Source organism: Brachyhypopomus gauderio, chromosome 18 (genome assembly GCF_052324685.1).
Source record: "Brachyhypopomus gauderio isolate BG-103 chromosome 18, BGAUD_0.2, whole genome shotgun sequence".
Classification (NCBI taxonomy): Eukaryota; Metazoa; Chordata; class Actinopteri; order Gymnotiformes; family Hypopomidae; genus Brachyhypopomus; species Brachyhypopomus gauderio.
This window is the reverse complement of record NC_135228.1, coordinates 16,411,798-16,424,201: the sequence shown is the minus strand read 5'-3', so window position 1 is coordinate 16,424,201 and position 12,404 is coordinate 16,411,798. Positions and strand designations below refer to the sequence as shown.

The window sequence follows — 12,404 nt, the reverse complement described above, 5'->3', positions numbered from 1 at the left end:
GTGGCTGACAGTCAACAAAAAAGTTCTGCTGGATCCTCTGCGGACTTGGCCCTGGGAGGAGAATTCTGTAGAAAAGGAGTGCGCCCCCCCCCCCCTCCCCCCTCCCCCGTGCTCCCACTGAAGTGTTTTTGTTTACTATGTGGGTGGTGTGGCCATCTGCTGAAGACAAAATGGCGGGCGATGCCTTCCCTCAGCTGCTGACTGATGCAGCACCTCCAGTCACAGAAGATGACTAATGTCCTTAACACATCATCTGTGCACCTGCAGAAAGCCGCATGGGTTCATAGTACGAAAAGCCTCTCAGCATCTGTGCCAACACTGTTGACGAGCTATGGCTGAATGAAACTGGCTAGGCTGTAGTCTACTGCAAAGACACTTAACTTTCTCACAGGTTGGTTGTACAATTACAGCTTCAGTTCAAATATAAATGTGTGGTTGCTGGGAGCCGAGCTAATATCTTATGTCTCTCTGAAGAGAAAATGATAGCAGTGAAATTCCATAAGAGTGTCCCAAAGAGAGGATGGACAGAGTGGACTATTACATTTCAACAGTCAGATGCTTGTAGGCAATAACACAAATTGAGGCAAAAACCAATGATCAGCACAATAACTAAGATCCTCTATCTAAAACATATCTGTCTGTCTTCCTTCTCCTCCATTTATTTGAGTTTTTGTTTTGATAGTGTATGCTTGAAGCTGATGCTTGACTTTACACGCAGCCATGGCAACAGAATTGCCGTAACTTAGTAACAAAATTCATTCATTGTGAGAGCTGTGAGGAGAGATTCTTTTCAATGACACAGCATGAATCCTGTACACAAATCTTAGCAATATTTAACCTTTTTTTTAATGACTAGAACAGAATGTGGCGTTCCGACAATGCAGTGGTAGGAAGACAGAGGGGATATAGGTTCTTATTATGACCACAAGGTTCAGACCCTTGTGCTGTGTGCATGTTTACATAACCCAAAGAGTTTAGAATTTATATAACCACCGCCCCCTCACTCGGGCCAAGCCCATTCCACTACAGGTCTGCACATTACTACACCATGTGTTCTGTGAAAAGAATGGCGCACATTTGCTTGACAGATTCAGAAGAAGAACTTTGAAAGGTCAAAGAAACCTCTCATAAACATTAGCATGGCAGCCATTTTCTTCACACACACTATTTCAGTGCTCTATACCGACTGATGCAATTCCTCGTGCACGGTTACTCGGTTACTATGTGTGCTTACAGTTGTTAATCTGTCAATTACCCAACTCATGCCTGTCGGTGGTAGTTGCTAATAGCCTGATTGTGACGTGTATTTGGAGGGGGTGGTAAGGAAGTGACTGCAAGGCTGACCTATCTCAAAATTACCTCGTTATTCCCACACAAACAGAGTCGGAGCCTTTTTAAGCTGATTAAAACAATGGCAGATTTAAATAGGGCTTTACTAAATTTGGAATGGAATAGTTCCCTCAGTTTGTGCCATTCTAGTTATTTGTATGCTATTCTAGTTGTTGTTTTATATGATAAATAACAACAAAAATACTCATAGCATGAGATTACTGTGGTTAAGTAATTATTACTACACTAAAACCAAGTGGGTTCAACCTAGCCTTCATGTTCATGTATTGGCATGAGTCAAGCACTGGAAATGTAGGCTTTTACTGTTGCAATGTGTAGCAAACATATTAGAAATTGCTCAGTACTTAATAAAGACAAAGGACGCCTTAAAAGACGGCTTTCAGTCAAACATATTGAAAGGGCATTTAAGGAGACGGGTGAGGGCACACAAGGGAGGCTCTGAGATGCTCTGGAGGTTTGCTTTACCCTGTAAGTCACATGTGCCACAGGCTGTCATGGCCAGGGCTTCACTCTACACTACGTCCCACCTACACCCATCTGCTGCTCTACCCACAAGCCCCTGTGTGCCAGCGCCAGTCATGAATGAGCTCATCTACTCCCTGCTGGAAATCCACAGGGCAGAACGTAACCAGTACTATCCCATTATACACACACACACACACACACACACACACACACACACACACACACACACACACACACACACAGCTGCATACATACAGCATATATTCAAACACACACACATGCAGGATAAAGTATTCAAAACCTTTGTCCTTCTCTCATACTGTTCATACTAAGTTAACAGCAAGCATGAACATTTTCAAATAACTTTAATACAGTTTCTTATTCAAATTCAACTGGACATCATTTAACTGATTTATTTTTATTTTTTTACATCATAACCACATACTTTAAAATAGCAAACAAATTGTTACTTAACATAATTAAAAATTCTAAAGTATTCTAAAGATTCCTGTAACCTGTAGTTCAATCTTGTCAGCCATGCTACTATATACATCTCTCATCTCACACATATTTCTCACAGTTTGTGTTTGTGTTACACTGTCACCCTGTGGAGGCATCTGATTAATGCAGTCAGTATATCTCAACATGCACACAGGTAGACCACACTGACATAGTAGCTTGCTTTTGTATAGACACCTGAACCTCAGAGCAGGCTTGGCTAACCTGTTTAATTTAGCCAGGCCAGTAACCAGGTACTCAGGACCTACCTGGACCTTAAGAACCAGCAGTTTAAAATGATTTTAATTAAATTCTAAGCAGGAAAAGAGGGCATGTTGCATACATTTATTTCAAGAGCCACTATTAGCAACATAAGAAGGAGAACAAAGAGGAAATTAGGTTAAATGTAAATGTATGTGGGACACATAGAGGAGACACAGACACTGGCACAAACTCTAGATGATGCTTTATTGTCATTAGGAAAAATGGGATTCACTATTCTCATTAGAACAAAATAGTAAGTCTGTCCTTTGGCATTACTATGAAGACAGCATGTAGACTCTATAAGATGTACTGATGTCTTTGGAACAATTATATTAAACAAGTTATTTATAATGCATCATAAGTCTTGGATTAACCAGTGCTGCAGTATTACACACACTGATGCATTCACCCAAATCTACATTAAACATTTCTCTTTACAAATCTCCAAAAATATTAGCAACATATAGAAACCTCCAGAGTAAAATGATTTGTTCTTAATTAAATTGTCTGCAATGTTTAAAGTACTCCCTAAGAGTTAATTGTGAATGAATTAATAAAATACCTGAGTTTTACTGTGTGTAAATATACTCAATGTGTGAATCTAGAAGAAAGTGAGAAAAATTAATGTACCAGTGGTTTATCACCTTGCAGAATAAGTTCACAGTCACAGGTTAAAATAAGTCATACAAGTGAAAAACTTTTTTTTTACAGGTTTGCTAGTACATTCAACTCAGGAACAGTTTCTCTCATCAAAGCCCCATCAACTGTCCCAACACCTTACCATGCACCTTATGTGCTCCTGCACCCTCTAGAAGATATATGGCCCCACATGAATGGAGAGGCGTAGGGCAGAGCTGCTCTCGTAGCTCAGGAGGGGATTGACAGACACCATCTCCAGGTCCAGGACAAACTCTTTGGGTCCCGTCACTGTCTGGGCTAACACCAGCATGGCACTGACATTGTTGATTTGCTGAGACAACAAACAGAAATCAGTTCATCAGTGTTGTGGACACTATTCAGGTGAAAGTGTTCTGTGTGTTCTGTGCAGAATGAGATTCTCAGAGACACCGGTACCCACTCGAATGTAGAACTGTCCGCCGTCGTCCCCGGAGCGGATGCGGAAGGTGTTGTAGGCTCCGGGATACACGCTGGTGGCCTGGATCTGGAAGATATCGGAGGGCACCGAGCGCTCAGACGTGATGCTCATGTATCGATATACGATGTAGAAGGGCAGATCTTGACACTCTGGTTTCACTGTCGGGCACACACAGCGGCTGGAGAGAGAGAGAGAGAGAGAGAGAGAGAGAGAGAGAGAGAGAGAGAAAGAGAGAATGCAAGATACATTTTCTCTGGTCACATTCACAGATGGGAGGCTTCCAGTCTGGTCTCTGTGACCTCAGTTTAGCCAAGTTTAAACTGAGAAAAAAATACTTAAATTGAGAAAAAAAACATGCTCTGTGTGTGTGTGTGTGTGTGTGTGTGTGTGTGTGTGTGTGTGTGTGTGTGTGTGTGTGTGTGTGTGTGTGTGTGTGTGTGTGTGTGGGCCGAATATGCCACTTACTTCTCTGAGACTTGGATGTATGGGTCCTGGCAGTGATTGGACTCCACACACTGGTATCCTCCATGGACGTTCACACATTTCTGTCCATCCGCACACTGGTGGCTGCCTGACTCACACTCATTCACATCTACACACAGACAGCAGAGTCACAAAAAAGACAATGAAGTGTTAATGCAGGGAATCTGGCCGATTGCATAAGCAAGGGTGAGGATAGCTTTGCTCTTTTTTTGAATCTTGATGAGTCACCATTTCCAATGATAAAAATGGGCATCTACTGTCATGATGTGGAAAGGGACTGTATTCCTGGACTAAGGGCAGTAGATGTGACCTCACGCATCGAAATAAAGTCTCACCCTGGCAGAGCCATGTGCCCTGAAGCTGGTAGCCCTGCGGACACTCACAGGAGAACCCGCCTGGCTCATTCACACACTGGTACTGGCACAGGTTCCTTGAAAAGCTGCATTCATCCACATCTGCAGACAAAGATATAGAACAGAAATACATAATGAAAGATAGATACATTCTAAAAAGTAGCAGAAGGAAAGAAATTCCAAAATCCCACACATATGTTGTATTCTCTTGCACGCAGGTTTGGACATTCACATTTTAAAGATGAACGGCTGAAGAAGAAGCAACTCTTACCGTTGCATGAGACGCCGTCAGGGCCCAGGTCATAGCCCTGCTCACAACGACACAGGAACGTCCCGTAAGTGTTATAACAGCGCTGTTGGCACGGTGCTCCCATATCACACTCATTCACATCTGAAGAGACAGAGACGGGCCTGTCACTCTTTCCGGTAATTCCACACCGGAAAATAACGTGGTTTTTGATTGGTTTCAGGGCAACAGTCAAAACTTTGTGAATGCACAAATTTTAGTGTAGGCAATGGCTCTAAAATATCTGTAGATTCTGGTGGATGACGATGGGCGAGGGGGCTCTAACTCACCCACACAGGAGCGGTTGTTCCCTGCCAGCTGGAAGCCTGGCTCACACTTGCAGGAGAAAGATCCAGGGACGTTGACACAGCGGTGCTGGCAGTAACGATACCTGCACTCATCTATGTCTACCAGGAGGGTGGAGGGTTAGCGCACAGACACATAGTGACACAAGGATACTGTAAATGAAAAAAAGCTGTGGATAGGACAAAAGCCATCTGTCTCACCCACACACTCCAGGCCAATCTTACTGTAACCATCAGAGCACTGGCAGGTGTAGGTGCCCAGTGTGTTCACGCAATGCTGACTTGGCTGACAATCATGCATTTCCAGTTCACACTCATCCACATCTGTATAAAGTATATGATATGCACACACACACACACACACACACACACACACACACACACACACACACACAAAGGGCTGAAAGAAGAGCTGGAAAAGATCTGGAAGGGGTGAAAGGGTTTCTGTGGTAATAGGAGCACTAGGGTCTGTGATCCCCAAACTGGGGGAGTGGCTCCAGCAGATCCCAGGAACAACATCAGAGATCTCCATCCAGAAGAGTGCAGTCCTGTGAACAGCTAAGATACTGTGCAGTACCAGGCCTCTGGTAGAGGACCTGAGCTTGAAGGAAAAAGACAGCCAGGTGGGCAACAGTGGAATTTTATGTATACATTTTTTTCTCCATTATCATTATATCTCTGCAGGAGTGACCTGGACAAGATTGTTTTTTGTTTGTTCATTGCTTCTTTTCTTTCTCTCTCTCTCTTTCTCTTTCACACTCTTACTCTCTCTCTCTCTCTCTCTCTCTTTCTTTCTCTTACCTATGCAACCCTCCCCCTGAGCTTCATAGCCAATGGCACAGGGACTGAACGGTTCGTTAGATTCCACAGGAAGATTGGACTGTGGCTGGCCAGAGGGTTCAGGAGCAGTGATGACGGACGCAGATTGAGGTAAACACAGGTAACCTCCATAATGGTTAAAGCATTTCATCTCTCCTTGACAAGCCTCAACAATCGTCTCACACTCGTTTATGTCTGAGGGCAAAGGGATGAAGGAGAGAGTAGTTTTAGCTTCCACACTGGAATTCTTGTCAGACTGGAAACACACACAAAGAGTGATAGGCATGGACAGGAAGTGGCATTTCACCATCTCATAGTAATTAGCCTTTAGTAATGTATCATCTTATCACATCGCTTTTCTCTCTCTCTCATGACCTGCCACCCACCTTTGCAGCGTTGAGTTTGTGCATCCCACTCATAGCCATCTGTGCATTCCTGACAGAGAAAAAGAAATGGACACACTTTTTGACAAACCATCTGCAGCTTGAGAGATAGTGTGTTTGCAATGATTAACAGTTACACTGAAACATCTAGGTGGCCTAGTCATCTTATCTAGCCTTGTGACATGACTGACATGACTAACACGTCCCAAAATGTCAGAAAGGAAGAAAAGACTGCAGACCATCAAGTGGAAAGCATGTGCACATTTATAAAACAACACCTGGAAAAGAAACTAATTCAAATGTGAAGACAATTAAGATGACAAGAACACTGTGCTTCTGTTCATTACCGTGTACGAGTTGCTTTCAGCAGGCGACTGAGCCTCAGAAGTAGAGGTGAGGAGCAGGACAGCCCATAACTGCATGTAAGCAGCCTTCATGTTTACGCCAGTCAGACAGACAGGAGACTGCACAGGTGAGGGGGTGTTCAGTTCTCGCTGTAGCACCTTTTGATGTGAAGATAAGAATGGTGAGAGAGAGAGAGAGCAGGCAGGGGAGAGACTGAGAAAGTGAAAGACTTAGAATAATAAAAAGACAAAAGAGACTAAATATGGCAGATATGCATATGATGTCATTCATTTATTTTAGAGATGAACGTTGGTAGCTAAATATTGAACAGTTCCAAAGCTTAAATGCTCTGTACACAACAACGCATGGCCTCCGTTCAGATGGAATTTCATCTCCATCATCTTGAAGCTCTGTACTGGAAGGCCTTGTCAAAACTAGACAACACTTAAAAAGGTGTGAGAAAAGAGAATTGGCCTCTGATATGTAGGGGCGGGAGCCTGGCTGCTGGTGACACAGCCTGGAACACAGCCTGGAACACAGTCTGGAACACAGTCTGGAACACAGCCTGGAACACAGTCTGGAACACAGCCTGGAACACAGTTTGGAACACAGCCTGGAACACAGTCTGGAACACAGCCTGGAACACAGCCTGGAACACAGTCTGGAACACAGTCTGGAACACAGCCTGGAACACAGCCTGCCCCAGGGGAATAACCAATAAGAGTCCTCTTCAAAATGTCTCAGCCAGAACACAGCACTCTCTCACCTCAAACCTTAAAAGATGCCCAAAATACTGAAATACCAGAGCTACTCAGCTACCATAGCTACTCAGCTACAGAGACACATGGCTGCCGGGTCCATTTTGGTCAAGTCTTTGTGGCCAGAAGTTAGAATATGGTAAAAGCTCAGAAGATGGTCTTATATTTATATAAAATCAACACATATCAGTTTATCCTGTATTAATAACTAGTGTTTACAAATCCAACATATGACAAAAGCCAGGAAAGATTAACACAACATACACTGTGAGAACTACAGTAAAGTCAGCTGACCTCACGACTGGCAGACTATAACTTTAAATTGATGGTAAAATTTGTGTCAGTCTAATATTTATGCCATAGAGCATAGATAATGTGCGTTCTAACTTTATTTTGTGACATGGGCCTTTCCATCTGTTTCAATGTTGTGACCCATCTCAAAATCCATATACAATTTACAGAAGATTAAAAAGAAATTATACTTAGGCAAGATTGTTCAACTAAAAAGAAGAAAATTTACATTTACAAACTGGACTTTTTTTATACATTCCTATTTATCATGAAAATGATTTTAGCTATCCTCAAATGTCAAAGTCCATAATTGTCCACCTTAAAAAGCCACAGAAAGCACTACATAACATCTCTGTGAGGTCCTGGAACATGAAATGTTGAGTTGTGTGCCATAAACACAGAAATTGATTTCTTGTGCCAGTTCCTTCAGTTGTGTAAATTTACGGTTGGAATATTATAGCCATTTATTCAGCTTCAGAAATTAAAAATCATGCAGAAGACGAATGTACTCAAAACAACAGCAAATCTAAGGAATTTGTTTGTTACAAATGTGAAAATAAAAACAGGAGAGTTTCACCACTCACTTTCCACACGTGTCCAGCTCCTGTGTGGTGGGCTAAAAACTCTCTTGTTATGGTCGATCTCTGCGTAATCCTGTGCTTCTCTTAATAATATTTAGGACCTTTCAGCTCTCCCCACTTCCACTAGCCACAGACACAGTGCTGGCAGTAACAGCAGAGTAGATGAACGTTTAGAATAGCAGATGGAGAACCAAGTGTGTGTTTGTGTGCATGAGCGTGTGATGGAATTAACTTTACTAAGCCCACGTGCACCCCTGCCCCCGCTACCTTGATCTCGGTCTTATCTCTTTCTAGCCCTCTAGGATTCAAATTCCTGGTCTCGAGCCCAAATTCCAAATTCACCTTTCAAGTAGCAAGAAACACAAACAACTTTTGCCCCTGCCTATCAGTCCTGACAGATTACATCACTGAGAAAAACAATGCACCTGGCTTGAATAAGTCAAATCCTCTGATATCTTAATATCGTACACTTCCCCAGATTTGAGTTGTTCAAAGCACAATTTTTTGGCATGATCACATTCATTTTCTCAAACAGTAAAACCTCCTGAAGTCTCTGGCACAACTGGATATTTACTGCATGAGAGGGGACCCAAGGAATGGGGACACAAATTAGTGAGAAAGAAAAAATAGACCAAACAGAATTGTCCTGTACACACTGTGTCTTCAACCAAATGCCAGGAACGTGACGTCATATTTTTTTTTGATTATCCCTGAGGTTTGAGCACCGTTGGCCCAACAGCTAAGCAACCCGAGGCAGCGGATCTTTTGAGACAGTCGGTCTTATGAGCTCAAGCAGAACCTCTCGTAAAAAGGTTGCAGAACTTTTCTGTTGAAATTTGAAGAAATGTTCCATGGCCGTTTGTGAAGGCTGCGGGGGTGACAGCTGTCACAGTTCAGGGATTGTTACAAGGCAGTAAAAGTCCCTGCACTGACACCCCCATCCGCCTCTCCAGAGCCGCTAGGACAATTGTAGCCCCTTGCTGTGGAGGCAATCCCTGAGGCACGCACTCACATCCTGTCACACAAAATATATGCTTATAGTCATTTCTCACTGTGATAAAACATTGTTCTTTTCCTCTTTTCTTTCTTTCGCTCTGTCTTATCTGTGTGCAGCTTGGCAGACAACAGACCTAAAAGAAAATCCGTCATGAGCCACAGTTGTGTAGTAGATCATTTACCTAATTTACACGACGAACTGATCAAACTTATTTAACATGTCTGACACTTAATAGGGTCATAGATTGAGCTAAGGTGATTGGTGGAGAAGTGCTGTGAAGAAATCAGAGGTTATAAATAGATTTTGGAATGGAAGAGTGGGACTAGAGACACCAGCTTTGTGAAGAAGGGAACAGAATTGGCTTGACTGACCACAGCACTGTTTTAACGAGATTCAGAATGCAGATTTTGATGACATCCATGGATCTTGTCCATATCCCCTGATACCTTTTTGGAAAGACAGTAATGCTTTTAATGAATATCCAAACCAAAATCTTTAAAAGGTCTTTAAAAAAACATACATACTAACCTGAATGTCGCAAGTGTGTGAGCAGAATGAGTGTGATGCATGAGGATTACAAAAATCTTAGATCTCTAAGTGACTGCTTAACAGAGTTGAATGAACTGAGGACAGACAGGAGTCTGGGGACACACTGCTATTATTGCGTCTCTACCACCCATTCTTTGAGCCCATTAAATCTTATTCATTTGCTGAAGTAAACAGTAAGAGAGTTTGAATTTGAGGTGCTTAGACTGACATAAAAGACTTCTGTCATTTCATGTAGTTTATTTGAAACCATAAAACTACATACATAGGACAGTACATTCTCCACTACTGTATCGAACAAATCATGCACGTGATGTTTGTGAGTTTGTGGGTGATGATAATCAGATATCTGGAAAGATTCTATAGGATCAATTATGAAATGTTAGAAAACATTCAACTGTTTAAATACACAAAATGTCAGTGTAGCCATCTTACTGATGACCAGCTATGCTCCTGCCGCCTGCTCCCTATTTACCTGCCCTGTTTAACCCTCTTCCTAACTCCCAAGTCTCCTGAACCATCTCAAGTCCATGTCTACCACTCAGTCTTCCCCACTGATTACCTCATTCTGAGTTTTCCTGTGTATTTGATTTTTTTTAAGACTGTTTGCTAATGTATGCCTTCCTTGTCATTCATGGCATAGTGACAAAAATAGAAAATAAAGGATCTTTTAAAAATATTCAAACGGAGTGACATTTCATTTTTCTATTATTGTAGCACCCACAAATAAATGTGCTCTTCGAACAGCCAATGTGCAAATGAATTACGCAACAATACATTCACTGAGGGATATATAAATATCTTCTCAATTGTTTATTTGTCTATTTCAGTTCTTCCACACTTGAAATGTGAATATGAGCAATACAACACATTTTTTCTTCCTTGAATGTAATCTGGGAATATAGCATAATTATTCCTGCAAAAACTCCTCTAATTGTTTTGTGAAAACATTCTGACATCATACGGCCTAGTTTGTATAAAGCAGATACATTAACAATATGATTCAATGTGAATTTGGAACAGATGAATGTACTGTTTCTGGGACTTCAAATGAATTTCATACAGATATCTAAACTGTAGTTTTTTTTGGATTATGTAGTGACAAAGAATTAAAATAACTCCCCCTAACAGAAATGCCTTTCTGTTCATCATCATGCAGACCTACAGTCTACATGTGCTCAGACATGCTCAATCATATGAGATTTGGTTAAATACATGGCAGGGAAAAGATTAAGAGTGTTGTGTAGTATTTCTTCAGCGGTTGAATTGTGGATGTCCAGCAATGCATTTTGATCTTTGAACCACTTTAAAGCTTCCATCTCAGTGAAAGCTTTTTGTTGTTGTTGTTGTTGTTGTTTTTTGGGAGCCCACCTGGCTTATAAACAGAGAAATGAAAAGCTATGGTGAAAACATGAATACAGACATATAACCAGTTAGTGACTTTGATATGAATTAACTCTGTATATTACTATTTCATTAACCTTTGTGTTACTCCAGCAAGTCTTTATCATTTACCAGAAACTCCCGAGCTCATGAGATCATGCAGAAATACTTTCTCTGTATTTACATCCATGTTCTCCATCATATTGTCTAATAAAGAGGGTCAGTGAAGGTTCTAATAATCTGTCCAATAGATTTATTTCAACATGGCACCCACTCTGACTCTTACTATCTGCTCCACTGGTAGAGGCAGGAATGGCCAAGGAGTGCTGTTTTTAGGACTGATGAACACAACATGACCTGTACACTGTTGACAGGTTTTATATTCTCCATCTTATTAACATAATATATAGTTTGAAAAATGTGCACAGGCAAAAGAAACCTTAACTCAGCCATAATCTTCGCCATGAAGGCACCAACAGCCCCCATGGTCCAGCAGTAGCTGACGAGGTGGACTGTGCAGACTTCCTGTCTCAAAGTGGCTGTTGCCGAAAAACACAGCGGCAGCATAGTGTGTGCAGAGAAATATGTCTGAGTCAGCAAAAGGAGGCCAATATGGGCAGGATAAAAGACTGAATGATGTAAATGGTGAATCAAGGAGAAAACCAAGACCAGCACGATCACGGATGTGAAGTGAGAAACGTGTTCAAGACATTGGGAATTGTCGGTTAATATGGTTACTTTTTTCGTCTTAATCATTGTATTCCGAAAACATTTTTCTTAATCCCAATTTTTACTTGACTGGTGAATAAGACAAGAGGACGTGATGCTGAATGTTGTCCGCTAGGGGGCCCCCTACAGCTCCTGCGACAGCTCAAACATCAACTTGAAGTGATCAAATAGTTGCGGTGTGGGGAAAAACATATTAACATGTGAATGTTTAGGTTGACGTTAACGTTGGATTTAATGTAACTTTGCTTTGAAAAATAATGGGAACAAGAATGAAGTGAGTGTGTGTTTAATCCAGATGACCCTCAAATGAGCGTTACCGTTAAAAAATTATTCGGGCACGCACGTTTATTGCAAAGAAACCTGCGTCGGGTCTGAAAGGAAGTTGTTTATGCTCGTGTTTGTCAAGTCTATCGTCATTGAACAATACAAGAACAAGGATAGCAGCTTATGGTTTAAAAATATTTGTATTATA

The 12,404-nt window shown here is 41.7% G+C and overlaps 1 protein-coding gene across 1 annotated transcript; it reads right to left on the bottom strand.

The window, feature by feature from the left end:
* Window positions 1-2,873: 2,873 nt before the first annotated feature.
* efemp2b (EGF containing fibulin extracellular matrix protein 2b) lies at window positions 2,874-6,796 on the bottom strand. Its single transcript, XM_076980115.1, has 10 exons — window positions 6,650-6,796; window positions 6,306-6,354; window positions 5,902-6,114; window positions 5,302-5,424; window positions 5,086-5,202; window positions 4,781-4,900; window positions 4,492-4,611; window positions 4,139-4,265; window positions 3,656-3,851; window positions 2,874-3,547 (listed from the first exon to the last, which is right to left on the bottom strand). The coding sequence occupies exons 1-10, from the start codon at window positions 6,737-6,739 to the stop codon at window positions 3,386-3,388; spliced, it is 1,317 nt and encodes a 438-aa protein (XP_076836230.1). The 5' UTR covers window positions 6,740-6,796; the 3' UTR covers window positions 2,874-3,385.
* Between the last annotated feature and the right edge of the window lie 5,608 nt (window positions 6,797-12,404).